This window comes from Rhamphochromis longiceps, linkage group LG19, assembly GCF_057381845.1.
Source record: "Rhamphochromis longiceps isolate RC_006_pf linkage group LG19, R_longiceps_female_GT1.1, whole genome shotgun sequence".
In the NCBI taxonomy this organism is placed as follows: domain Eukaryota; kingdom Metazoa; phylum Chordata; class Actinopteri; order Cichliformes; family Cichlidae; genus Rhamphochromis; species Rhamphochromis longiceps.
This window is the reverse complement of record NC_140575.1, coordinates 6529252-6557232: the sequence shown is the minus strand read 5'-3', so window position 1 is coordinate 6557232 and position 27981 is coordinate 6529252. Positions and strand designations below refer to the sequence as shown.

The 27981-nt window shown below is 40.8% G+C and overlaps 2 protein-coding genes across 2 annotated transcripts in view; both read left to right on the top strand.

Moving 5' to 3' along the window:
• akap6 (A kinase (PRKA) anchor protein 6) overlaps positions 1 to 27981 on the top strand; it is a 232711-nt gene that overhangs the window by 51604 nt on the left and 153126 nt on the right. The window contains exon 11 of the mRNA XM_085391037.1: positions 15930 to 16052. Coding sequence (XP_085247163.1) covers positions 15930 to 16052 — 123 coding nt within the window. The remainder of the gene's footprint in view (positions 1 to 15929; positions 16053 to 27981) is intronic.
• Positions 6310 to 7139, top strand: LOC146646077 (uncharacterized). The gene has a single exon (XM_085391667.1). The coding sequence runs from the start codon at positions 6365 to 6367 to the stop codon at positions 7058 to 7060; it is 696 nt and encodes a 231-aa protein (XP_085247793.1). The 5' UTR covers positions 6310 to 6364; the 3' UTR covers positions 7061 to 7139.

The window sequence follows — 27981 nt, the reverse complement described above, 5'->3', positions numbered from 1 at the left end:
TCAGTGATGCCGCAGTGTTCGTTTGACTATGGGACCTGAAGGAGACTACAGTAGCTGTAATGCTTCGACAATCCATCAACCATTGCGGCTTCGTAGCATATCAAAGTTGTACTAAAACATTTTTTGACAGACTTTTGAGCGCCGTGTACCACATAAAATCGGTTCGAGGTCAGTAAAGCCCAGCAGAATTCATACATAAGGCGCACCGGATTATAAGGTACACTTTCGTTAAAAAAATAATAAAATAAAATGAAAGGATTTTAAGTGCGCCTAATGCAGAAATTATGCTAAGTCATATTTTACATAAGTCATCCACAGCAAACTGTGCAAATGACAAAATTAACTATTGATCTTATCACAAGCATCAACATTTCTGCACTCAGTTTAAAATCTGTGTAAAAGCACCTGCGATAGTAGGAAGGGTATTTGAGCATAAGGCATATGTTACTTGCACATTTTTGAGGCCGCCTTTAATGCTAAACGATATTTACAGATTTGTGCATAACATATGCCAACATCCAGTTGACATGTTTTTTTAGGGTCTTGCTTTTTTCAGCAATGCCATAAACAGGCTCAAGGTGTCTGACAGGGAGGCAGCCTGCATAAGATGATCACTTAAATAAAGTATAATTTTAAAAAAACAACTAAAATAAATAAAGTTCAAGAGAGTGAACTGGGCGAGCTCTTACAATCTGGAGGCCACAGTGAGCTCAGTGAACCTACAACGTCGGCCAGTTATCAGTAAGAATAGGCCAGGACTTCCTTGTGATGTGGGCGGGGCATAACACAACAACTCCAAAGTAGATTTTGCCTGTACCTCAATAGAATGGCTCAAGGGTGCTAAACTAACCTGCCAAAAGTAAAACTTGGAATGTTTGTGTTTCACTGCTGTAGCTGGTTTTTACTGCCAGTCTGTGAGATAGATCTCTGCACTTTCATTTAGACAAAAGATGACAAGTTGAAACAAAATCAGTCCAACATCCACTTTTGCCCCTTCAATGAAGCTACCTTGATGGATTGGAAGGCTAGTATTGGATTGTCCACTGGCCCTGCTAATTCATCACCTCACTTCAAAAGGTCACGTTTGATTGGCAGGCAGATTATTGATGAGGTTTGCCTGGTGAACTAATCAGTCATATCTGTCATATTGAATATCGTGAAATGCCAATAGCTCTGGGGATAAGTTCCTATCATGGCTGCTTGTTTAATTAGTGCTATAAAGTGGCTCTGTCGCCTTTAATATTTCTTTATTGTTTTATTTTACTCAGGTTTATTTCACTCTCTCACCTTTATTGCCTTAATATTACAATTCTTAATACCCTCGACTCCCCAGGCAACATTTTACTTTGCTGCTGTAACATCTCAGTTTCCCCTCAGGGATCAATGAAGTTCAGCGTGCCCATCTTATCTGGTGCTAGCCGGGTCAGAAGCCCACCTACAGAATTGGACAGCTGTAATAAGATTAACAGTGAGAATGGTCAGGGTCCTTTTGAATCAGTCTGAGAATTAAAGTGTCAGCTGTGTGAGGGGATGTCCTTGGAAATGGGGATCAGTGACCCGGAGGGTTATAAATTCATTCCCCACATTAAATTCTGTCCTCCATGTTACCAAATTGGCCTGATTGGCCATAATAGTGACTATTAATGATGATTTGACTGTTGAAATGTCAAAGTTGCCCTCTTTTTTTGCTTTTCCTTTTTTGATGTCAGTCTTTGGTAGAACGCTGGTGCTGTAGTGAACCTCCTGCAGCAGCCTTTCTGGATCCACTTTGCATGGTCTTTGCATCTGCCACTGTTGGTTTCCTCTGGGTTTACATGCCTGCTACATTAATTGGTGATTCAAAATAGTTTTTTTTTGCCCCAATAATAGACTGGTGAGTCTGTGTCTCAACTTATGACAGCTGGGAGATGCTCCATCCTTTTAATGGCCCTAAGCTGGTCAAGCGATCAAGAAAATGAATGAATGGATGATCAATATCAAGCTCAATCTCATGTGTTAACTTAAAGGAAGACAAATGGGAATCAAATCACAGTGTACTAGTAATTTCAAAGTGTCCCACATTGGTGTAATGTTTCCCACATCCCTGAGTATGTGAGGATCTGCTTGGGTATGAGGAATGTAAATTTCAAGGTCAGAGGGTGAATTGTGTTTGATGCCTTGACATTAGAAAACATTGTTTTAGCTCATGGTGCATTCAGGCTTTCCCTGAATGTTACTAACAGGAAGGAATAAAAAAAAAAAATCACATTCAGACAACACCCGGCGCAGAGCATTGAGTAAAAAACATGTAACTCCAGAGAGTTACAAAAATAAAGAAATATTCCTAATTTTGAATTAAAACATAATAAACAAACACAAAAAAATCCTCCCAGAATCAGGAATTATACCCTGCTGTCTTGCAGAACACCTTGTGTTAACCACACACACATAAGCACACACACACACACACTCCTCATTCCCCTCTGCTCCTGGGTAATTAGCTGATTAGCTGCTTAATTAGCAGCATGTAATCATGGCGATGGATGAGCTGCCTAATTGAGGAAGTGAAGAGAGGAGAAGGAGCGTCTCAGTGTGGAGGGTGACATTCTGTCTCTCTGCAAAGAGTCTCTACTGAATACAACCGAGCAGATTAACATAGAATGAAAAATCATCCGTCCAGGGAAGAGAAACTGTGGAAAGATCACTGTTGGAGCAGAAATGAGTCAAATCTAGGAGCAGAACACGAATATAATACGTCCGGCACCTCTCGTCTTCTCGGGGGACAAGCTCATGGTTGTGTTTGCAGGTGGAGTTGAGGAAATTTGATTAGAGCAGAGACAAACTGAGTAGAAACTCTGAAATGTCAGTAAAATATAACAGGAAGGGGGCAGATATCTACCTTTATTCTCATGGATTTAGTTCTTTTAATCATAGAGGAACCATAAAAAAGCTTACCTAAGCAACACTTTGTTGCTTAGTTGATTGTTCTGATTATTGAGTATAATCTGAATACTAGTAGATCAGATCAGTTTAAGTGAGTACAGTGGAACCCCGGCTTACGAAGACCTCATTTAACGGAAAATTCAAGTTACGAAGGCACTTAACGGCAATATTTCTGCCCGTGGTACGGCAAAATGCCCGCGTAGCGAAATAGATAGAATGGAAAATTATAAAAAAATTCAATTCAATTCCATAATGTTATGTACATGTACACATACGTATGTATGCATGCATACGTATGCTTTCTTCAACCTCTGCCACCTCCTCCTCCATACATACAAAAATTTTGACTTACGAAAGACCCTCTGGAACGAATTAATTTCGTAAGTCGGGGTTCCACTCTATATTCATTTTGAAGCTTCAGCCTCAGAGGTTTGGACGTCATTGTGTTGGGTTTTTGGATGATCAGGACAATGGCGCATTAAGTGATGAGCTAAGGTTATCATGATTGATTAACTGTGTGGTTGCAACAGATCCCCATCTGATCTGCTACTGCTACTGACTCAGTATAATAAAATGTTGTTGCTGGAGGTTGGTGACTGTCGCTAGGTGAAATTTGTTACAAGAAGGGTGCTCCACCAGAAGCATTACACCTGAGCAACTCATGGAGACACAGCTTCAAATTACGAGTAATTTAAAGGTGTAACAAAACAGTGATCATTAATTAACCTGTTTTTGAAAGCTAAGCTGTTGAAGTGTGTATGACCAGGCTGTATTTATTATAGAAGCCCATGTTATGCCTCTGCACACAATGGGTTTGTACCAGTGAAGTAACATAAAAAATTGTACTTTGTAAAGTAAATTATTTGTTTTGACTAGACTGTAACTCCATTGAATCACAATTTTTCCTTTCTCCTCCCCAAGTCAGAGCTTCACTCCTTGTTTCTGTTCTCTCCGTACTGTTGGACATAAATATTTTATCCTCCCGCCTTTGACCGTCTAGACATTGTTGTCTCAACCTTGACCTCCTCAACATTTGTAATGTCGGAACCGATCCTCTCATAATTTGTGTCCGCATCACGTAAATCTGCGGCTTGTTTCCTGAAAGTTTATGAGACCAACGCAGGAGAGATACATACACAGAAATCCAAAGTTCCTAATTGCGCTGTGTGGGACATGACACGTGAAGTGGATTTAAATTCTTTAGAAAAACTAAAAACTATGGAGAAACAGCCCATTGGTTAGATAAGTGTCCTATACATCATGTGATCACATCGTGTGCACCGCCTGGGCCAGCGTCAGCGTCCTCAGTGTGAGGTGTCTGTGTGTTTGGAGGCTCTGCGGCACGCCAGCCTATCTGCGAGCAGTGGGAGACAGACAGACAACAGACTCACATCAAGAATCGTCTGATTGGCCCAGCAGGGGGGTCAGGGACGCCCACCGACAGCAGAGAGGATAGGAAAATAAGAGAGAGGTGGAGGATGATGAGGCGGAGGGGCGTTATTCTCTTCTTTTGTGCTTCTTTAGATAAACAGGGTAAGGGGGAGGTAAAGGAAAAAATGACAGAAGTAAAGTTGTTTGCAGCCTGGTAATGTTGATTCTGAACACTTTATCACACAGCCACTGATTAAAAGCTGATAGAAAATACACATTTGGCACATACTAATTAGGGTTGTAGGAGGAACATAAAGATAATTTTGTGTGTAGCTGATCTGTACTGTGACCTTTTCTCGTGTAAAAGCAATCAGTGCAGATTCCTCCGTTAAAGAGTTTATGACACAAGGTAGTAAAATTTGCCACAGAAGCCAGCTTATTGCTAGAAAGCCATGTTCTCATTTTCATTATTGGAGACAATGCAGTATATTACAGGCTGACAGAGTATCCCACGAGCTCTCGCTTTTGTTCGATTTAAACCCATGAAATGTGCACATTGTCATTAATATGAGCAGCAGGGCCGTCGTTGTTGGTCTTGAGTGTTTTTTTCTTGAATGGAAAATTAAGTTATCCCACATATAATAAACGTTTTTGTTCTGAGAGTTAAAAGTAATTACTCTATGACGCTGATATGGCAGATGTTTAGCTTTAAGTCTGCAGCGACAGAGTGGAAGATAAATATTAAACATAAATAAGAGCCAACAAATATTTTAGAGATTCAATTCACACATTGGACAGCTACTCCCATGATTGTTCCTTATGACTTATAACAATGCTTTGTAATGCAACCAACAGCATGGTACTGAAAATACTCCCTCTGATGCAATTTTCATACTTAAACATTCATCCAGTGGAGCAGATTGGACACTTTAGTGGGCCAATTTGGTCCTGTAATGCCGGTATAAAGGAATGTTTGACTGGTTATAACACCACTGTTGACTAGATAACCATTTCCACAGCAGCAGAGAGCTGGATAACTGGCAGTGGTGGGCGGGGCTTTACCAGGACGATATTAGAGATGCAGTCAGGTGTGAGAGTTGTCTTTTTACTCTGTTAATTTGGACATCTTTCTTTCTTCCCTTTCCTTTCCTCCTTCCTTCCTTCCTTCCTTCCTTCCTTCCAGGCGCACTACAGATAGACAAATTTCTAATAATTAAAAAGGCAAAATGAAATTCCACCCTAATGTACCGTGGAGACAGCTGCAGTCCTGTCCTATCCAAATATTCCTCAGAAATCAGCTGCGCAGGTTCCATGTTTTATATGACAAATAATTTTAATGAAACTCTAATCAAAATTTCCTCCCCTCGAGTTCTTTAATTTCGGCGCAGCGGTGGAAAAGTGTTTGGTGTTCGAGTTAGTCAATCTAATAACGTAGCCTGCTGTGGAAATTATCCATCTCACCTCAATCCCCCAAAATGTTTTTGGAACCCCGCTCAGAAAAGTCATCATTTCGTATTTTGTTCTGGTTTTTACCTTCACCAGGTGCTGAAATTTTGTTAAGCTAGGATGCCAGTCATCCAAATTCATTAGCTTATAGCTAAGAGCTACCATGAAGGTTAGCATGTCTGTTTTCTTCAAGTATGTGGTGCACGACCCAGAAAGCCTTGAGTCCCAGCATTCGTGTGGATTTTAACCAGGTACGTGGATGCACTTGCAAACTGTGCAGCCCAGGGCCATGAACAGTGGCATATAGAGAAGAGAAGTTGAATATGTGTTCAAGTTTCACCTGGCCTTCAAGACAAATACAAGCAGTGTTTGGGTTGTTAAAACGTCAATTATACAGTTAAGTCATTTGAGCTTAGTCTGTAGTCTTCTAAGCCTAATGACCAGACAGTATACAGTAGGTCATCTGTTTCTATAAGTACAATCTTGCATGCAGTCATCAGCCAACACTGCACACAGACAGCATCGATCTCCGCCCAGACAGCATCGATCTCCGAGTGAGAGGAAGGACGCTAGCATCAACTAGCTAGCCGGTCGTCACGGCAAAGCTACAAGAGCGTCTCTCAGCATGGGCCCGAAAAAAGTTCTGTCAGCCGAGGAAGGAGACGATATTAAGAAGTCGCTGGAGTTTATGACAGAGGAGATTTCTACTGTCAAACTGCAGCAGAAAGCCATCCTGGACCTGGTCGAGGAAGTTAAGGCTCTCCGCATCCAGAACGCCGAGAAGGATCGGCGGCTGGCGTACCTGGAGAACAGAGTGGCGGATTTGGAGCAGTACACCCGGATGAACGATGTTATCATCACGGGGCTTCGCATCAAACCCCGGTCATACGCCCGGGCGGTCGCCACTGACAATGTAGGAGGGCCAGGAGAGGAAGATGTCAACTCCACGGAGCATCAAGTGGTTACCTTTCTACGGTCCAAAGGTGTGGAAGTGGATTATAACAACATTGAGGCTTGCCACCCTCTACCCCGAAAAAATGACAGTGACAAACCAGCCATCATTGTGAGATTTGCAAACAGAAAACAGAAAACAGCACTGTTAAAACAAGGAAAGAAACTGAAAGGATCCGATGTCTTCATGAACGAACATCTGATAAAAAGAAATGCGGACATTGCCAGGAAAGCACGTTACTTGAAGAAACAGGGAAAAATTCAAAATACATGGACCACCAACTGTAAAGTATTCATTAAACTCAATGGAACACCGGAACAAGCCAAAGTGTTGGTCATCAGAAATATGGAAGAGCTGGACAAATACTGAGGTCAACTTACTCTGGAGGTATGAATACACATGTGACGTGACACACAACATGGCACAGTCCAAAAGAACTTCATCTGCATCCGGCAACAATATCAACATAACTCATTGGAATTCTCTTTATGATAATCTGGAACTGAGAACATTTCGATACACAGACCATAATGTTCTAGACTTAGAAAAGGATATAGACCCGGAAAATAATTTCTTCTACAACATCAGCTGTAACTGCTGCTACTTCACTGATGAACAGTTTAAGCACACCATCAACACGGAAAATAAATTATCAATAATCCATTTTAATAGCAGAAGTCTGTATGCCAACTTCAACAATATAAAGGAATATCTAAATGAGTTGGCAAATCCATTTGGAATTATTGCCATTTCTGAAACATGGATCAATGCGGAGAAAGGAATGGACTTTGGACTGGAGGGATATGAAGTGAATTTTGTAAATAGAAGGAACAAGAGTGGAGGGGGAGTAGCTGTGTATGTGGATAAAAACCTAAACTACAAGGTGGTAGAAAGTATGACAACTGTAATTGATAATTTACTAGAATGTATAACAATTGAAATTTATAAGGAAAAAGAAAAAAATGTAATAATTAGCTGTATATATAGAACACCTGGCTCTAGTATTCAAGTATTTAATGACTTCATAAAGGAAATATTCTCTAAAACAAATCAAAAAGTTATGTTTATCTGTGGTGATTTTAATATTGACCTGTTGAATCCAAAAAAGCATAAAATGACCGACGAATTCCTAAACACTATGTACAGTTTGAGTTTACATCCTAAAATAACCAGGCCTAGCAGAATTACACCACATTGTGCCACCTTACTTGACAATATTTTCACTAACAATATGGAAAACAACATTGTGAGCGGAATATTAATTAATGACATCAGTGATCACCTACCAGTTTTTGCAGTTTATGACACTAATTATAAGAAAAATCAGCATGAAGAACAACTGAGATACAGACGTGTAAGGACAGAAGAAACTATGACTGCATTTAAGAACGATCTATTAAATCAGGACTGGGACAATGTGTACAAAGAAGCTGATATTGATATTGCATATGGCATATTTTTAAGAATATTCATGGAGTTGTACGATAAAAACTGTCCAACAATAAAATACAACAGAAAGCACAAATATTCAGATAGACCATGGCTCACTAAGGGTTTACAAAATGCATGTAAAAAGAAAAATACACTCTATAGGGAATACCTAAAACAAAGAACAAAAGATGCTGAAAATAAATATAAAAAAGACAAAAATAAGTTGACCAATATTATACGTGTATGTAGAAAGGAGTATTATAGTAAAATATTGAACAACAATAAACATAATATGAAAGGAATATGGGATGTTTTAAACGGTATCATTAAAAATAATTCTGGACAACAAAGTTATCCACAATACTTTATCGATAATGGCAATCTTATGGAAAACACTGCTGATAAGGTCAACAGCTTTAATCATTATTTTGTAAATATTGGACCAAAACTGGCAGAACAAATTCCTGAGTCACTGCCATCAGTAGACTGTAGTGAAAACCTGATTGATAGGAACCCTAACTCAATGTTCCTCACATCAGTGGAGGAAAAAGAAATAATTGACATTGTACACATGTGTAAATATAAAACATCTACTGATTGTAATGATATTGACATGAAAATCGTCAAGAAGGTCATTGAAGGAATTGTAGGACCTCTAACATATATTTGCAACTTATCATTTCAGACGGGAAAAGTGCCAAACAAAATGAAAATAGCTAAAGTTGTGCCGCTGTATAAAACCGGGGATAGACGCCACTTCACAAATTACAGGCCTGTTTCTTTACTACCACAATTCTCCAAAATCCTAGAAAACCTGTTTAATAAACGATTAGACAAATTCTTAGATAAATATAAATTACTCTCTGACAGTCAATATGGATTCAGATCAAAAAGATCAACATCTCTGGCATTAATCGAATCAATTGAGGAGATTACGAATGCTATAGATCAGAAACAGTATGCAGCTGGAGTATTTCTGGATCTCGAGAAAGCATTCGACACAATCAATCATGACATATTAATTAATAAACTGGAACGGTATGGGATTAGGGGGGTTGTACTGCAATGGGTGAAAAATTATTTAAGTGACCGGAAACAATTTGTGAAGCTGGGTGTCCATTCCTCATCATGCTTGGACATTGCTTGTGGTGTTCCACAAGGCTCTGTACTGGGTCCAAAATTATTTATTATTTATATAAATGATATTTGTAAGGCATCTGATATATTAAAATTAGTATTATTTGCAGATGACACAAATATTTTTTGTTCTGGGGGGAATCTAAAGGAGCTGCTGGATACAATTACTTCAGAAATGTGCAAAATTTAAAAATGGTTTAACAGGAACAAACTATCGCTAAATCTAAGTAAAACTAAAATTATCTTATTTGGGAATTCCCTTAGAAATGCACAAGTGCAGATTCATGTAGATGGTGTGGAAATTGAAAGAGTACTTGAACATAAGTTTCTTGGTGTGATTATAGATGATAAATTAAACTGGAAGTCTCATATAAATCATATACATAACAAAATTTCAAGAAGTGTCTCAATCTTGAGTAAAGTAAAACACATTCTGGACCACAAATCACTCCACATTCTCTATTGTTCCCTGATTGCACCGTATTTGAATTACTGTGCAGAGGTTTGGGGCAATACTTACAAATGTTCGCCATCATCAATCTTTATATTACAAAAAAGGGCCATAAGGATAATCCATAAAACTGGTTACAGAGATCATACAAATCCACTATTCTTAAAATCAAAAATTCTAAAATTCACAGATCTGGTTCATTTTCTCACAGCACAAATTATATATAAAGCAATAAATAACCTGCTTCCTGACAATATTCTAAAAATGTTTTCTAAAAGGGAACGGGGATACAATTTGAGGGGGGAATTAAATTTAAAACATCCTCGTATCCGTACAACATTAAAAAGTTTTTGCATCTCTGTGTGTGGAGTGAAGCTGTGGAACAGACTAAGTAAAGATATGAAGCAATGTCCAAGCATGGCGCAGTTTAAAAAGCGGTTTAAGGATATGGTTTTTACAGGGTACAGGGAAAAGGTAGAGATTTGATAGGGTGTTCTTGTCTAATATTTTCATGTGTGTGCGCATGTTGGTATGGGTATATATATATATATATATATATGGATTGAACTACCAGAAGGCAACATTGCAGACATAGAGGACAGTTACAAGTACCTGGGGATCCCGCAGGCAAATGGGAACCATGAAGAGGCCGCTAGAAAGGCTGCAACCACCAAGTACCTGCAGAGGGTCAGGCAAGTCCTGAGGAGTCAGCTGAATGGTAAGAACAAGATCCGGGCCATCAACACGTACGCCCTGCCCGTGATCAGGTACCCTGCTGGGGTAATAGGCTGGCCAAAGGAGGAGATAGAAGCCACTGACATAAAGACAAGAAAGCTCCTTACCATGCATGGAGGGTTTCACCCCAAGTCCAGCACCCTGAGGCTGTACGCTAAGCGGAAGGAAGGGGGCCGGGGACTGGTGAGTGTCAGCACCACAGTCCAGGATGAGACAACGAACATCCAAGAATACATTGGGAAGATGGCCCCAACTGACCGAGTGCTCAGTGAATACCTCAGGCAGCAGAAACCCAAGAAAGAGGAGGGAGACGAGGAACCATCATGGAAGGACAGGCCCCTGCACGGTATGTACCACCGGCAGATAGAGGAGGTGGCTGATATCCAGAAATCCTACCAGTGGCTGGACAAAGCTGGACTGAAAGACAGCACAGAGGCACTAATCATGGCAGCACAAGAACAAGCTCTGAGTACAAGATCCATAGAGGCTGGGGTCTATCACACCAGGCAAGACCCCAGGTGCAGGCTGTGTAAAGATGCCCCAGAGACAATCCAGCACATAACAGCAGGGTGCAAGATGCTAGCAGGCAAGGCATACATGGAACGCCATAACCAAGTGGCCGGCATAGTGTACAGGAACATCTGTGCCGAGTATAACCTGGAAGTCCCGAGGTCAAAATGGGAGATGCCCCCAAGGGTGGTGGAGAATGACCGAGCTAAGATCCTGTGGGACTTCCAGATACAGACGGACAAAATGGTGGTGGCTAACCAACCGGACATAGTGGTGGTAGACAAACAGAAGAAGACGGCCGTAGTGATCGATGTAGCGGTTCCGAATGACAGCAATATCAGGAAGAAGGAACACGAGAAGCTGGAGAAATACCAAGGGCTCAGAGAAGAGCTCGAGAGGATGTGGAGGGTGAAGGTAATGGTGGTCCCCGTGGTAATCGGAGCACTAGGTGCGGTGACTCCCAAGCTAGGCGAGTGGCTCCAGCAGATCCCGGGAACAACATCGGAGATCTCTGTCCAGAAGAGCGCAGTCCTGGGAACAGCTAAGATACTGCGCAGGACCCTCAAGCTCCCAGGCCTCTGGTAGAGGACCCGAGCTTGAAGGATAAACCGCCCGCAGGGGCGTGCTGGGTGTTATATATATATATATATATATATATATATATATATATATATATATATATATATATATATATATATATATATATATATATATATAATTGTAGGTTGTGTATCCTTGAGGTGTTAATGGGGTTATTGAAAATGTGTATATGTGTGTATATACGTATGTATGGATAGATAGAAACATATATGTGTATATATTAAAAAAATTTTTTTTACACATAACATATAATGTAATTGCAAGGAGGTATTTCTGTAGTCTATTGATACTAGATAGTGGAAAAGGGGTGGGATTAAATAAGCTTATGCTTCTTCCTGCTCCTTTTTGAACATGGACGTTATTTGGAGTTGTGGTTGCTCGGTTTCCTTTTGTTTGCTTTGTTCATTTGTCTCTTTTAATTCTATTTTTTTTATACTTTTTCAACATGTTCAAAATAAAGATTCAATCAATCAATCAATCAATCAATCAATCAATCAATTCCATTATAGAAAAGTGATAACATTTATAAAATGTGATTGGCATAGAAGGTGGTTTTGTTGACCCATCCATCCACCCCAACCTCCGCCTTAAGCAGTCATTGTTGTTATGAAGCACTGGCTGAAGTTACTGTTGCTGTTTTACACGACTGCTAGAAGTTGTTTAATATTTCCACAGCAGTAAATCCTTTAACACAACCACTAAATTGTGTTTCTCTGCTGCTCTAACATTTTGTTTCTGTTTTTTATTTCTCCTTGCTACTTGAAAGATCATAAAAATGTGAACACTGGTATCGAATCTTAATTTCTGTGGACTAGCATCAGTTGTATCTTGATTTTTGTTTGCTTTGTTCTCCTGGTGGAAAATCAGAGCTATTGCTTCTAACATATTAATCAGCGACGCCAAATATCATCTGTCGGGAGTTTGAGTCCAAATCTATCAGCGTCGTCCTTCAGAAAGCCTCGTCAGCTGAGCGGTAATTATCCAGCGGTGAAGAGCTGAACCACAGGAGATGAAGCATGATATCAGAGCAGTTATCCAGGCGGCAGAGGATCAGATCAGGCGTTTCAGCTCCCAGCAGGCCTTTCTGCCCCTCAGGAGCCTCACTGGTTTAGAGACATCAAAGAAGCTGTAAGCAGCCCAGTGCATGCTGGTCGATATCCAAACCAGCAATACTCGCTCTGCCGCTGTTCGCGCCTTCCTCCTCTGTCCTTCTCACTCTTCTTCTCTTCAGTTCACCTCATTTCTTCTCATGGTTTACTTCTCTTCGCATCTCATGTTCTCATGCTTCTTTTCTTCTCATCTTTTCCTTTTCGCAATTCTCTCATTGATCTTTACCTCTGTTCTTTTTATCCTCTGATGCCCTCCTTCTTTGTTGCCCTTTTCCTTTTTCTCATTTACCTTTCAATCCCTTTCCTCTAACCTTTGCTTTGTTCTCTTCTTTTAATACTCTTGAATCTTGCTCTGCACTCCATGCAACCCCTTTCCTTTCCTTATACTATCTGCTTCTTCCTACTTCTTCCATTCTTCCTCTCCTCCTCTCCTCTCATCAATACTTTTGATTTCCATATCTCCTCAATAACGAGCGGTGGAGAGATGGACAGAATCATATTGATGTGTGTGTGTGCTTTTTTAAAGGGTCACGGTTGTAATTAACATACTGCTGCTCATTTGGTCAAGGTTTGCATCTCATACAGACTCACATGCAGACACACGCTCTCTCACACTAACAAACACACTATACATATCTATAACAGTAAACCAACACACAGACAACACTGTGCAATAGAACGTGTTCGCAAACGCACATTTTATCATCACAGTAAGCAGACACACCTATCTCCATATGAGGACACACACGTATAGATTTGCTACAGCGATTTGTAGGCGAGGTGAAAGCGTGGGTGCACAGATGTGGCAGCTCAAGTAATTTCCATCAGATTTACCTTCTCCCCACAGCCTCCTTCACTCTGCCATTAGTTTTCCAGATAGCTCTCAGTGAAAGATATGAAAACAGCGCTCAATGTATAAAATATTAGAATTGTCTTCTTGATGATCCGCAGTCACAGTTAAACCTGTTTTTCCAGATGTAATGTTTAAGGTCTGAGTGGAAAGAATGAATTTTATGGAGTTGCTGTATGTCTTCGGTTTTATGTAAATCACTTTCAGCTCGCTCTCTCTTTGCTTGATGTAGCTCGCACGCTCTGTGTAGTTCGATTGGATCCAGGCTACATAAAATTCAGGTCGCAGCTCCAGTTTGACCTGTGCGGGGTTGTGTTCGTAGTGGATTTCTCTGTGGAAGCAACTATGCCTGTGGTGGACGGGCTAAAGCTACAGACTGCTGAAATATAGATACATCAGACATGAATGTCAAATCAGTTAATTACAAATGCGTTCACCCGCTACATGAGGCTATAAGAGCTGGCCGAGTGGTGGAGTTACAGGCAGGTGCAGCCTTCTCCCCCCCACGAGCTCACGAGACGAAATAAGGCAGTTAAGGGTGGTCCTTCATGTGAAATAAACTTGATCCAAAGAGTAGAAGAAAACTTAGCGATCAATCAAAAAGAAAACCTAGCGTAGCCCCATGGCTAAGTGCAACACTGATTCCTCCTGAGGGACCGGCTATGCTAAAACTACACTCCTGGAGCTGTTATTGGAGAAGTAAACCATACATGTCCATGCTTATTTAAACCACATGCATGACATGCTGGCTTGATTCTTTAAAATCGTCGAGGTGAATGTGCAGCCTGCTCTTTCTCGGTTACTCTTGGAGTATTTTCCCATTCTTTTTGTCGGTCTCCCTTCCAAGCGTCGCAAGTCCTGGACAGCGAGTGTGAGTTTTAGCTGGGCAGAACTGTGCGGACGCAAAATTTGTATCAAACACCCTTAATGCTTCCCTTTTGTTTTTGTCTCTAAAAGAGGTTTAAACACTTTCCTTTCTTCTGTCTGATCCTTGCTTTGCAATCCAAAGTGTTTACTCCCCCTTTCACCTCCCTTTGAAGACTCTTTGTTCTCCTTTTAAGCAGTCTCTTCTGTTCCTCTTCAGGAGTGAAGTGGATTTAAAGACAGAAATCAATACTGGATCAGGTGCTATTTCACATGGATTCTGTGGATTTTCCTGCTGATACATTTCACATCATATGGAAGAAAAAGAGGATGTTTATGCAATTTAAAAAAACAACAGAATTTTTGTGTGTTTCATTTTTAGTTAGATTAGTACAATCTTGTTGTGGATCATCAAGGCTTCCGCGCATCATAAATCTCACTGTTGGCCAGTAGATGGCAGTAGCTCTCCACTGACTAACAAGCTGCTGCCTTCTTTTTTCCCCCTATCTTCTGTCAGTGTGTACATCTATCTGTGTACTCCCATGAAGGGCAACGTGCCAGTGATGGAGACATACGTGTTCAGCTCACTAGAGTCATTCATACCACTTCATCTCTTTTGATCTCTTTTCCTTCTGCTCGTTCTGGCTCTGTTCCCCTTTTCTTTCCCCAACTCTCAGGTTTTTGCTTTTGCAGTCTTGTTTCTCCTTGTCTCGTCATCAGTCTCTTCGTCACTTCTTACTTTTCACCTGTCTGCCATGCACTAGTGTCATTTTTCTTCTCCTCTCTCTTTTAAATTTTCTTTCCTCTCACTTCTTCCTCTTTTCCATCTGTGTTTTGATTTCTTTTCTGCCTTTATATGTGTATTTTTAAAATCTTTTCTTGTCTTCCTCACCTGCTTTTTTTCAGTCTTCCTGTTTCGTCTGTCTTCTCTTTCCATGCCTTCACTCTCCTCGGTGCATTTTTGCACATCTTTAAGTCCTTTGTTTGTATTTTCCTCCATATATCTTCCTCTCTCTTTCCATTCTCCTTTCCTCAGTATTTGTCCAAACGTGTGTTTACTTGTTTCATCCTGTGGGTCTCGTTTTTGTTCTCTCTCTGTCCTTGAATTAATTCATCTGGAATCAGTTCTTAAACACCAGCCGGGCGCTCCCTCGCTCCCCCCCTTTTGTTTTTTTTATCCTTCTCTTGTACTCTAATCCTGTTCTCTTCCAATCTGTTGCTTTTTTCCCCTTTTCTGCCTTTCCTCTCCCTGTTGCATGCCATTACCTGTTGGACTTCTCCCTTTCTTGGTGTGTTTTGATGTGCTTCTCTGCCATTTTCTGTTCAAACTGTTTGCTGCTTTGTTTTGCTCCTCTCTTCCTTCCTCTTTTTACACATTATCGTTCTGTCATCTCCCAATCCTCTGAAGTGTTTAGTGTGTGTTGTGTTGTTCTGATGCCTTTCCAGCAGGCCCTGGACATCAGCATTTATACATATTATTAGTTTTTGTTGTTGTTGTTTTTGTTTTTTTAAATCATAAACTGAATTCTCTCTCTCCTCCCTTGTCCTCAGTATTTCGTGCAGCAGTTGGACGGGTTCATCTCGTGGCTTCAGGAGGCGCTGGACAGCACAGAGAACTGGATTCAGCCCAGACAGGACCTGGATAGCCTGAGGGTGTACCTCGACACACACCTGGTGAGAGCACCAACACTCACACACTTGCCTTTGTTTCTTTCTTTTTTTAAACGTATGTGAACCCTCATTGATACAAAGCAACCTCAGCCTCATCCCTTAAAATGAGTCTAAGCCCTCAAATAGAAGTGATAACACCAAAGGGTCTTCATCGGCATTGCGTCATTGTGTTCCTCGCAAAAATTCAAGCGCACGAACCCGCCGTCAAGGCTCGCACACATTTGAAGAATAAACGTACACGACTGCTACGTGCAAGCACATCTGTGCACACATTCCACACACGCGGTTGCATAAACACATATTTGCATACATGCATATGGATGTGCCCACATGACACGCACGCACACAGACACACACACCTGTCTTATTTTCAGAATCGGTTACTTCTAGCTGCAGCTATTGGAACCCGCTTCTTCACAATCAAGCAACCAAAGCTGGTAAAGCGATGATAGGACTGTTCTCTACTTTGTCATGTGTTATTTCAGTAGCCCTACTTACGCTGTCAAAACATATCAGTGACATCAGTGACAGAGATGGGAGTCAGCACAGCAAACAGAGCACACAAATGCTGCTGAGAAAAGAAAAGACAAGACAATGAGCACTGTCCAAGCTGTGTCATCACCATCACCCTTTAAAAAAACAACAACTTGTCTTAAATGGAAAGTTTCTAAAAAAAAATAGTGCATTAAAAACTTTAGTGTTTCTTATTTGTGTCATTTATGAACTGTTACAATATGGGATTCTCATAAAACATGGTAAACATTAAAGTGATGAGGTCAGTCAATATAAACCTTCCCAAGTTTCTGTTCAGACCTTTTGTTTGTGAGGGAGAAGAAAGCTAACTTTAAAAGCCTCTTCCTTAAACTTGTTTTTGGATACTGGATGAATTAAAGTGCTGCACCAATGCCCAGTAGATCATAAATAAAGTTTATTGTAAAATATTGAACCCCCACACAAAGCTGCTCTAGTAGAATCCAAAAAATACCGCAGGTGGGCGGGGCTTCTGCAGAAAAATATGATTTTTTTTTTTATTATGTCATGCTAAGAGAAAAAAATGGAAAAATGAATAACAGATGGGAGATACGGGATAAACAGACAAATTAAAATCCATCCGCTCATTCATCGTTATAGGAAAAGCATAGGTAGAGAATTAAACTTGTTACAACTAACGCAGTGAGACCGCTAAGAAAGGCTGATTTATTTCCTTCAAAACAACTATTCTTGAGCCGATGTTGACCAGTGCTCAGTTCAACAGATATACTTACTGGCTAAGGGGGTAGAGGTCAAAGCTTAGGATTTTCTGCCACCTGTAAACACACACAAATGGTTTTAGAAAGGGATAATTGGAAAATAACAAACCCTGGAATGAATGCAAGCTCTCATTTCACTGTCACAGCTTTTATTCTGGCTTCTTTTTTTTGTTTTCCAGTTTGTTTTCATCTACATCTCTTTTTTCTTCCTCCTTCTGGCAAAACCTTTCCTTTATTCCTCTTCCCACTTTATTGTTTTATTTTCTGATCATCTGCCCCTCCTTTTTCTCTCCTATTTTGTCTTTTTTGTCCTTTGTCTCTCTTCTTTCTTTTAAAAAAACTCTATCTTTATCGCTTGTCTTCTTTTGTTTACTCTAACAAATAGGAAACAAAAAGGCTCAAATAACTCTGCCTGTGTTTTGGTAATTTACTCTCACACATGCTCTGAGATAGATCAGTAAGTGCTGCAACGTGTATATGAGCACACTCGCACATACAGAGACACACACAGATGAGGAGCACTTTGGCAATTACTCACGGTCTTTATGGCAAACATATGGGCTGCACGCACACACACAAACACAGAGGAGCACTCGTTCAAGACTACAAGACATGAACATGCATATCACATCAATGTAAAAATCCCGGTGTTGCCCAGTGCTGAGCATGTGCGCGCGCGCGCACACACACGCACACACCACCATCACCGGCAGATTGTGTTTGCATTAAAGTATATAAACACAGATACATATACACAAAGACAGGCATGTGTTTTAGCACACGCACACACGTAGAGGTGCTATTTGCATAAATTTGCATGTTCCTAGACAGATTTCCAAATCAGCATCTCCATATCCGTCCCTGCAGAACAGCATCCTGCACGCAGATCAACACACACACACACACACACACACACACACACACACACACACACACACACACACACACACACACACATAAACACACACAGTATTTTCTTATCTAGATGCACTTATTTGTGCTGTATCTGTGGGTGTGTGCGCATGCTTATTTGTTGGTCTGTTTACACGTGTCGACTTTGTTGTGGTTGCCAGCAGCGCTAACGTTAGTGGCGGTTAGCTTCAATTAGAATTCCCGGCTCTTAATTGGCGCGTCTTGTTAAATAAAGCAAAAGCGGATGAAAAGGCATCGCTAATAGGACTTTGAAATGCTACACTGTTGATAGCATGTTAGCTAACTGACTCTGTGTTTGTGTGTGCGTGCCGGGGTTGATAGTCACACTTGCACTTTGTAGTTATTCGTGTGTGTTTGGGTGTATAATTGTGTGTGTTTGTGTCTTTCGTTGATTACTGCCGAGTAGAGCCAGGTTCTGTCTCGCTTCCCTTTGTCTTTATATCTCTCCAGTCTTTCTCTGACAAAATGTGTTTACATTTACAAGACCTTTAAGACATTTTAGAGGAAATGGAGCTGCTGAGTAGATTAGGATTGATGGCGGCGTTCTACACGCCTTTAAAGTCACAGGCAGAGAGTCTGTAAGAAGACTTAGGTGCTTGAATCCCTTGGCCATAGTTTTTTTTTCTTTTAAATATCTAAAAACTCCATGAAGTCATGAATTAAAATTCCAAAGGAGCAATAAGGAAGGCCCATTCAACAGCACTTCCTCACGAAATTCTACAAAAGAGATGTCAAACTCATTTTACATCGTGGGCCACGTACTCTCCACTTTAATCTCAAGTGGGCCAAACCAGTAAAACTGCCTTTTTTTCTCAGTCAAAAAATGTATAACTACACATTTAACCCTGTTTGATGTAAGAAAAGAAGTGTTATTTCAGTAATACGACAGTTAAAAATCCAAAATCGATGCCCTCTTTTTCCAAAGCTGTCCAGTGGACCAGATCGAAGTCTTCCTCAGCTCATTCTGGCTCCTGGGCCTTATGTTTAACACCCGTGCTCTAGAAGGACCACGACAAAGTGTGTGAACTAGCAGCAGAGGTGGCATCTTTACATCTAATTACCCTTAAAATGTAACGTCAACAGGGCTACTTAAAGATATTCCATGAATATCCTGGAATGTCTTAAACATCCTTCAGGTGCATCCTACTTAGATTCCTATGACATAATGTGTGACCTGCCTAGCTACTTAACATAGTCACATCCCAAGAAAATTTGAAATTCAAATGCAAACTCAAGAGAGCTATAATGACCTTTACAGTATAACTATAAAATAATATTTTGGTGAGTGTGTTTTAATCAGTAGCTTGGAAAGCTGAAACTAGGAATAGTTGTCTTTTAAAACAAATTTAAAACATGGATAATTTGATGAGCAGTTCATGTTTTTTGTCTTTTTCTAAAGGCTCAGTAATTTCTCAAATCAGCCAGCTGACTGCTGGGGACTACTTTCAGTGGCAGATTATTTCACGTTTGACGTTCTAGCGAATATCTGGCCCTGGGGCAGCATGGTGGTACTAAATAAACTGCAGTCTGTGTATCTGTGGCAATAAAGGAACTGCTCACCCAGTCCAACAGTGGAGCTCACTTCATTTGTGTTTTAAAAAAATCATTTTTGCACAAAACAGTTCAATTGCAAAGATGAATAATAAGACATATCAGGCTTTGTATGCAGTATCTATTTGCAGGACTAACACATTGCTTGTTTTTCTTTTTCATGCTATTTTATGACAATCAACAACATCGAATATCTACTTTCATTATGCTTTACTTGACCAAAGTAAGTCATGTGAATATAGCTTTCAGGCGACAGGATTGGTCTTTTTTCTCTTTCTGTTTTTCCATTTCTCTGTCTCACACACATACTCACACACACTCTCTCTCTTTCTCTATATTGCTTTCTGTGCCACACATAAACACACACACAAACACACCCAGCTCCAGGGCAGCAGTGGGTGGAGTGGAGTTGCTTTCCCAATTGAATATTTGGTCCAGCTGGCGTGTCTGTGTGTGTGTGTTTGTGTGTGTGTGTGACTATATGTGTGTTTTAGGGCGCGTGGAGCGAATAAGCACAGGTCTTTCCGGAACCCCGGGGAGATCAGTGAGGCAAGAGGACACTAACGCACACTCATGCACATGCACACACACAGACACACAGACACAAACACACATACGCACACACAGGCTGCTCTTTGTAAGGCGCTAAGAGATGGCGGCCAATGAAAGGCCTATTGATTGGGTCTGATGGGCGATCCAGGCCTTTGAATCCCATTACCAGAAGTAACACACTACTGGTGGCAACATAAGGGGAGGATATATATATATATATATATATATCTCGAGAGAGGGAGAGAGAGAAATGTCTGAGATTGTGTTCAAGTATAATGTGCAAGATTAACAGGCCACCACTTCAGAACATATTCATTTAGCTCGCCATCACCACTGAAGCATTGAAATAACAGCAAAACATCTGAAATCTTTCAGATAACAAACAACAAAAATATCAACCACAGTTGACTTTGAGGCTACCCCTATGCCTTCATCCACTTCAGCAGGAAGACGAGGATTAGCTGCTTGTAGTAAATGAAAAAAGAAGCAAACACCAATGAAAAAACAAATCTAAGACCACAGATTTCCTTGGCTGGACTGACAGTAGGGTGTTACTAATCATAATCATGGTGGTAAACAAAATAACCTGGAAGTAGTTGCACAGCAAATATGGGGACATGGCTCTGACAATGTCTGAACCATCTTCTGCGACCAGCTGGAGTGAGGGGAGGGAGATGGGACAAAAACACACTTTGAAGGCAGATCTGAAAAATGTACTGTAGCGTACTGTAGCCATGTAGGCTATTCTCAGTACGGGAAGGTACTATAGATGTGTAAAGCAACTAGCCATGAATATGCCTGTGAAGGTTCTCAGTCATCCAGGTCATTGTAGTCTAAGAAGCTCTTGACCTCTATATTGGGGAAACCAAACTGCCACTTCATGAACGCATGGCACAACATAGAAGAGCCAGCCGTCCTTTAGATGCCTGTCCATCTGCATCTTAAGGATAAAGGACACTCTTTCGAGGATGCCAATGTTCACATTTTGGACAGAGAAGACAGATGAGGAATGAAAGAAGCCATCTACGTCCACTGTGAGCGACCATCTTTGAACGGAGGCGGTGGCTCACGACACCAACTGTCTACCATCTATAATCCAGTTTTGAGATCCCTCCCCAGACGTCTTAACGCCCACTCACATCTTGGGCCATCTGACCTCAGGAAATCACATAATAGGGTGGGGCCAGGTTTCACAATGAGCTCACCTGAAATCTTGGTTGACTGTGACCTACACCCGTTTTCACACCTTGGCTCGTATGATTAGGTAGAGGATCATCAGGGGGTCCATCATCCTTTTGGGGGGACACTCCCACAGGGCTTAATTGGAGATTATGTATCGGAATTTCAGGAACAGGACCACACCTCCAAACACGCTCACCGGTTGTCATCTACATAGGTTCCCCCAGTTCTGCAAGCTGCTCATTCTCGTTTACGTGCCCCTCCCTCCCTCCTTGTTCTCAATTCTTTAACTCCTTCATTTCTATTTAGTGCATGGGGATCTGCCAGGCCTGGGAGCCATTGCCAGTCCCCTTCGAGGCCTTCCCCAAACCACAGCTCAATTCATGTCAAAGCATTCACTTTTACCTACTAAAACGCTGTCAAACCTAAAATGAGAACGTGGGACCAGCTAGTTAAATCTGGGACTCTCCACCATTTGACCCTAGAACTGAAGAAGCTTCTCGGATGAGAGGTGAAATGTCTTCAAGCAACTTAAAGAAGTCCAGACGCTTTTCTTTCCAAGCTCTTTAGACAACTAGCCATGTAATTAACATAAATTCTGTGTTTTCCAATAGTCCAGAATACACTCTTTCTGTATTTACTGTTGTTGCTCCCACTGCAGACACATCTTATCGCTGACTGGACTGAACATTCTCAGGTGGTTTGTAGGGATGCATTTTGGTTCACTTGGAGTTCAGTTCGACACAGCGTATTTCTATATGTATCCAGTATCTTGTAGGTGTAGTATGAGAGTATGAAGAGAGGGGAGTAGAAGGAGGAGAAAGAGAGTTGGTAAAGAAAACCAGTGAGGGGCAAGAGGAGGGTATAGAGTGGGCTCAAGAAGAGATAACGATCGAGGGAGACTGAAGGCGGACAGGAGAGTGAGAAGAAGAGAAAAAGAAATATAGAGATTGAGATGAAGACAGGAAGAGGAACAAGCCGTATGAGGGAGGTAGGGAGAATAAAATAAAGGGAAGTAGCAAAAAAATGAAAGAGAGAAAGAAATGTAACACAGAATTGCATTTCATTGCTTAACATGAAAGAAGTGTGCAAGAAAATTCATATCTACAGAAAACAAAGGAGATTGTAGGCCTGGGTGAATAAACCCCCCCCCCCCCAGGGGATCCAGTCATACTGCTATAGTTTCTGTCAGCTCAGTATGAATGGAGACAATTTGATCATCATTATTAAAAAGACTCTTTGATCAGATCTTGTCTCATCAACCCAAGCCTGTCTGCTGTAAGTGTGTGTCTGATCAGTGCAGCTCAATACACCGTCTCAATGTCAAACCTCAATGTCATCTCAGCATCAGCACTGCACACCTCTTAGCGCCTCACTAATACGGCAGTGCTAAAAGCTAAATGATATTAGGTAGGCTTCTGAGGCCATCCTACTCTGTGCTTCAGGCTAATATGCTAATGCTAACAGGTAATCTGATCATCCAGGCTTTGAAGCAGCTCACCTCTCAAATGCACAATGTGTATGTTAATCAGAGCGAGGAGTCATAACATATGAGGCCAACAGCCACAGCAGCTGAGAAGTCTCCAGATTCACCTTCTAACTTTTAAACTGCGATGCTGCTGATTTTGTATTGCTGTTATTCATTTTCTTATTTATTTTACTCTGTTTTGTTGTTTGTGACACGCACTTCATAAATAAACTTTACTTACTTATTTTTCTCACTCAACATAGATTGTCAGATGTCATTAACCAAAGATGCTGAACATGTGTTTGTGTGGTCTAAATATCCTTAAACAAAGAAGAAAGATTTTTAAAGCCATAATATCAAATAATTTGTTTGACAAGTAAAGTTAAATTCAAGTTAAATTGAAGTATTTATTAGCATCTGCGTCCACTTTCTGCACCAGCTTGATAACTTGTTTGTTAGCTTTCGCTGCTTTATCTCAACCTTCATTGCTGCTGGTGCGCAGTTATTAATTCCTGTTAATTTACTAAAAAGACACAAAGAAAGGCGGGAAGCAACAGATGGGAATTTACCATAGACAGTACCGTAATATCACTGATTGGTTTCTTAAGTCCCATTTCCAAACCTCAACATTTTCATTGCTACCATCTTGGTTTCAAACAAACTGTGACTAACTGTGAAACTGCTTGGTCACTGACTTGTCAATCACCAGTCATTACCCAAATAACATCCTATGGATAATTTGTTCTGAGAGTATGACCAAGAATTACAAAACAGATTCCATTTTTTATTCTGTATGACCCAGAGTCAGAGACTGCGGACATTAAATTCTTCAGTAAAATATTTACAGAGGTGAAGACAGAAAGTTGTTTTCCCAGACTTCCATAGGACACACAGCTGAGAGAGAGGGTGTGACAAAGGATGTGAACGCTAGGTGGCAAATGGTGGGAATCTTAGCAGGAACAAATCAGGGATACCAAGAGAAGGGAAGCTAAACTCAGTACAAACTGCCTAGGTAAAACAGGAAGTAAGTAACAAAAGAACACCTAACACAGAGATGGAGACTTAACGGGGGATGCAGGATTAAACTAAAGCTCAAAATAATACTACAAACAGGAACAAAACTAAAAATAACATGAGAATATAAACACAGCAAAACTATTATGGGAATATCAACCCAAAAGAAAACTATTACAAGCAATAGAACCACCAAATATATTATATACAAGATTCACCACATCTGTTTTTATACTGTATGTAGCAATTACAAAAGTCCCCATCTATAGTGGTTTTTAGTAAAATATCACCGTTTTTTGATGGCTACTTCCTGCTGATAAAAGTCGAGGTTGAGATTTTCTGTGTAGACAATCCTAGACATTGAGGTAGCTTTGATTTCTTTGAGGCGCAACACTCTTATCCCTCCTGACAATACACATTCCTGAAAACAAATAAATAAAATAAAACCTTTGAAAGAGTTATCTCATGAAATTTGTCACAGCTAATGGGTCTTTTATTTTGTAATCCATAACTTTTACACACTCTCTTCTTTCTGTCAAAAAAGTAAGTCTTTATTTTCTTTACACTACTTCCCTCCTTTTCTCTGTCTGTCTGTCTGTCTCTCTCTCTCTCACACACACACACACACACACACACACACACACACACACACACACACACACACACACACACACACACACACACACACACACACACACACATAAATACATACACACAGCCTCTTATTAAAGCCCGCTGTCTGACATGCATAAAAGCAGAGCTGCTCTGCATGCCTTATCATGGTGTGATTGATGGTTGGCTGTTCTACTCTTATCGATTCTATGCTCTCCATATATTAAACGGAGGAAACTGAGCCGAATCGCTTGTGGAATAAGGCGCTGAAATACGATCGCGCTCTGATAGCCTGGCTAATCTGCACAACCTAATTCATTCCTAACATCAGCCCAGCCCTATCCCAGAGACGCAGACAGTCACGCTGTGTTTTCTGTAGCGCTGATAGATGTATTTTATGTTTATTAGCTGTGAGGTATTTCACCAGCTTATCTGGAAATTAAGTGGGGCAGAGTGGCCGCTGAGTCTGTAAAATTACTCAATCAGCCGTGAGATTTGGAGTAATTTACAACGTTTGCAAGGCAGTAATGATTGCAGAAAGCAGACAGTCATGTTTTGTTTGGATAATGCTGATATATGAATGTGTTTTTGGGAGCACAGTGAGGAGATAGTATAGTTGATGGTTTGAGTTTTCCAAGAGATACTTTATTGTTTATCTGGGAAATGTAATATGTGCAGGACAGCTTCACCGCTATCTGCTCACATCCTTTTAAAGCCGGAGATGTGTGGTTTTTATACGACACAAAGAACTACACTAGTGTAAACCTGTGGCTAAAGCACGGAACTAACACATCCTGGGTTGAGGATTCAGTTTTTGGCACGTGATGATCCGACATTCACGTCAAGATATTTGGGAAACATCTGTATCAATCAAGGAGTTGGTTATTGAGGTGACACTGAATGATTTTATGATGAAGCTAATCCTCTTTTCCACATACATTGCTATAATCCTGTGAGAGGGTTAAAACACTTTATCCCATTTGTCTCAACTGTGTATATCCTACTCCATAAATATTGGTGGTGTGGCGGTCTGACCTTGTCATGTGTTGACTGATGCCATCACCCGCCCATCCCTCATGGCAGGACTGTCACAGGCTGAGTTCGCACTGTCTGCTATTTAGCAGGGTTTGCAATACAGTGTTTCCCACAGAACTAGATAATATTTGTGGCAACAGTGGGAGTTCACTCATATTTTCTTGAATGTTACCTCTAATACTATAGCTTATTATTTGTGATAATAAATAACTGATCAGATGTATCTTCAGTAAGTCTCCCAGTCTCAGAGTGAACTCTGATTCTGGACTGCAGTCCTGCTGAGTGGCACATGAACTCACTGCACATGAGTAGCCTTCCAGTTCGCAGCAGAGCTCTAGAGCAGACCAAGGACTTTCTGGAGAAACGGATGAAGGATTTCAAGTCCCACCAAAGTAACAACCTAGAGCCAGATTTACAACATTCACATTCACTTCTATGGGCAATTTAGAATCACTTATTAACCAAACCCACTAACTGAATGCCTTTTTGGACTTTGTCAGTTAAACCTGACACTTAATTGTATCTCAACCAGTTATTACTGCCATCACTGTTCTTTAAAGGGTTTTACACTCTTATCCTGTTTCTAACTATAATTTCATTGGACTGAAAAAACCCCACCACACAGTCTCTCAGTCCTCTTTCTCTCACAGTCTCTCTTTTTTGCTATGATTTAAAACTTTTGAGATAGATTTGCAAGACCTTTGCCATCTTGTGTCTTTTGTCCCAGTTTTATCCTATTTTAGCAACGTGTCTTTACCACAACCTGGAGAAGCAGCTTTAATGCACTGATCTTTCAGGATTTTTCCCCAATATATTGATGAGTATTGTTTCCATTTAATGCACACTACACTTCTTACTGTTATTTTTTATGTTGCATGAAAATCGTGTTTTCATTTTTGCACAGCATGTGCAGTGTACAAATTTCTCTTGAGATCAGGCTGATCGGACTGCATCACAAATACACACATACAAACATTTACACCGCGGGTGTGTGTGTCTCGAAAGCACTGTGTGTGTGTGTGTGTGTGTGTGTGTGTGTGTGTGTATGTGTGTGTGTGTGAGTATGTGCGTGCAGCATTTCCCACTGCAGCACAGCAGGATGTCAGGAGTGGTTAAATTGTGAGGCCTCGGCACCTTGAGGCTGTCTCTCACACACACACACACACACACACACACACACACACACACACACACACACACACACACACACACACACACACACACACACCGTGTTTTCATATCTTTGTGGGGACATCTAATTGACATAATGCTTTCCCTAGCCGCTTACCCTGACCATCAAAAATGAATGCCTAACCCTTACCCTAACCTTACCATAACCTTACCATAACCATAATGAAATAATCCTGACACTAAAACCACATTTTGACTCTGAAAGATGCCTTCAAACTCGTGGGGACCGTGTTTTTGTCCCCATAAGTGTCACAGGCTGGGTCTCTGACCCAGCGCTCTGAGTTCATGTTTGTATTTGTCTCATTTTGTTATGTGATTTAGTTTGTGTTATTTCCTATCTGCCTTTAGTTTAGGCAGTTATTGTTCCTGGGTTTTCTATGTTTTGGGGTTTTGTATTTATTCATCACGTATTAGGTCTGTTAAGTTGTGTTGTCATGTTTAGTTTTAGTATTTCCTGTTTTATTTTGACAATGTCATGTGTTCTTTGTTCATTGTATTTAGCTTTCCTCTCCTGGTCCTGTCATTAGGTTTATGTCTGTCAGCTGTTCCCCCATGTGTCCCCACTTCCCCTGATCACCTCATGTCTGTATTTAAGCCTTTTGTTTTCTTCATGCCATTGTCGGTTTGTCTGTTTACCTCAGCCATAGTTCTAGTTTTCGTCTGTTAATTCCACGTTAGTCTTAGTCTGTTTATCTCACCAGAGTTACAGTTTTAGTCTTAGTCTTTGGCTGTTATTTTCCACCTCAGTTATAGTTATAGTTTTTTGGTCTTAGTACCCTTAGTGTTTTGCCAGTTTAGTGTTTTGTTTCTTAGTGTTTTGCCAGTTTGTTTTGGTTTCCTGGTTTAACCCTGCCGTCATTTAAATAAAACCTCACCTTTCTGTTAAACCTTACTACTCCTCATCGTCATCTGCTTTTGGGTCCTGTTTCCACACACATCGGCGCACCCCGCCGTGACAATAAGGGCAGTTGGTCCCCACAAACATGGTAAACTTCCAATTTTTGGTCCCCGCAAACATATGTAAACACACACACACACACACACACACACACACACACACACACACACACACACACACACACACACACAAGCTTGTCTTTATCACTTCAAAAGACATTGACTTGCATTCTCTTCCTAAGGACAACTA

What these genes read in the sequence shown, in the direction of transcription:
- LOC146646077 (XM_085391667.1), top strand. Translation starts at nt 6,365, where the DNA reads ATGGGCCCGAAAAAAGTTCTGTCAGCCGAGGAAGGAGACGATATTAAG.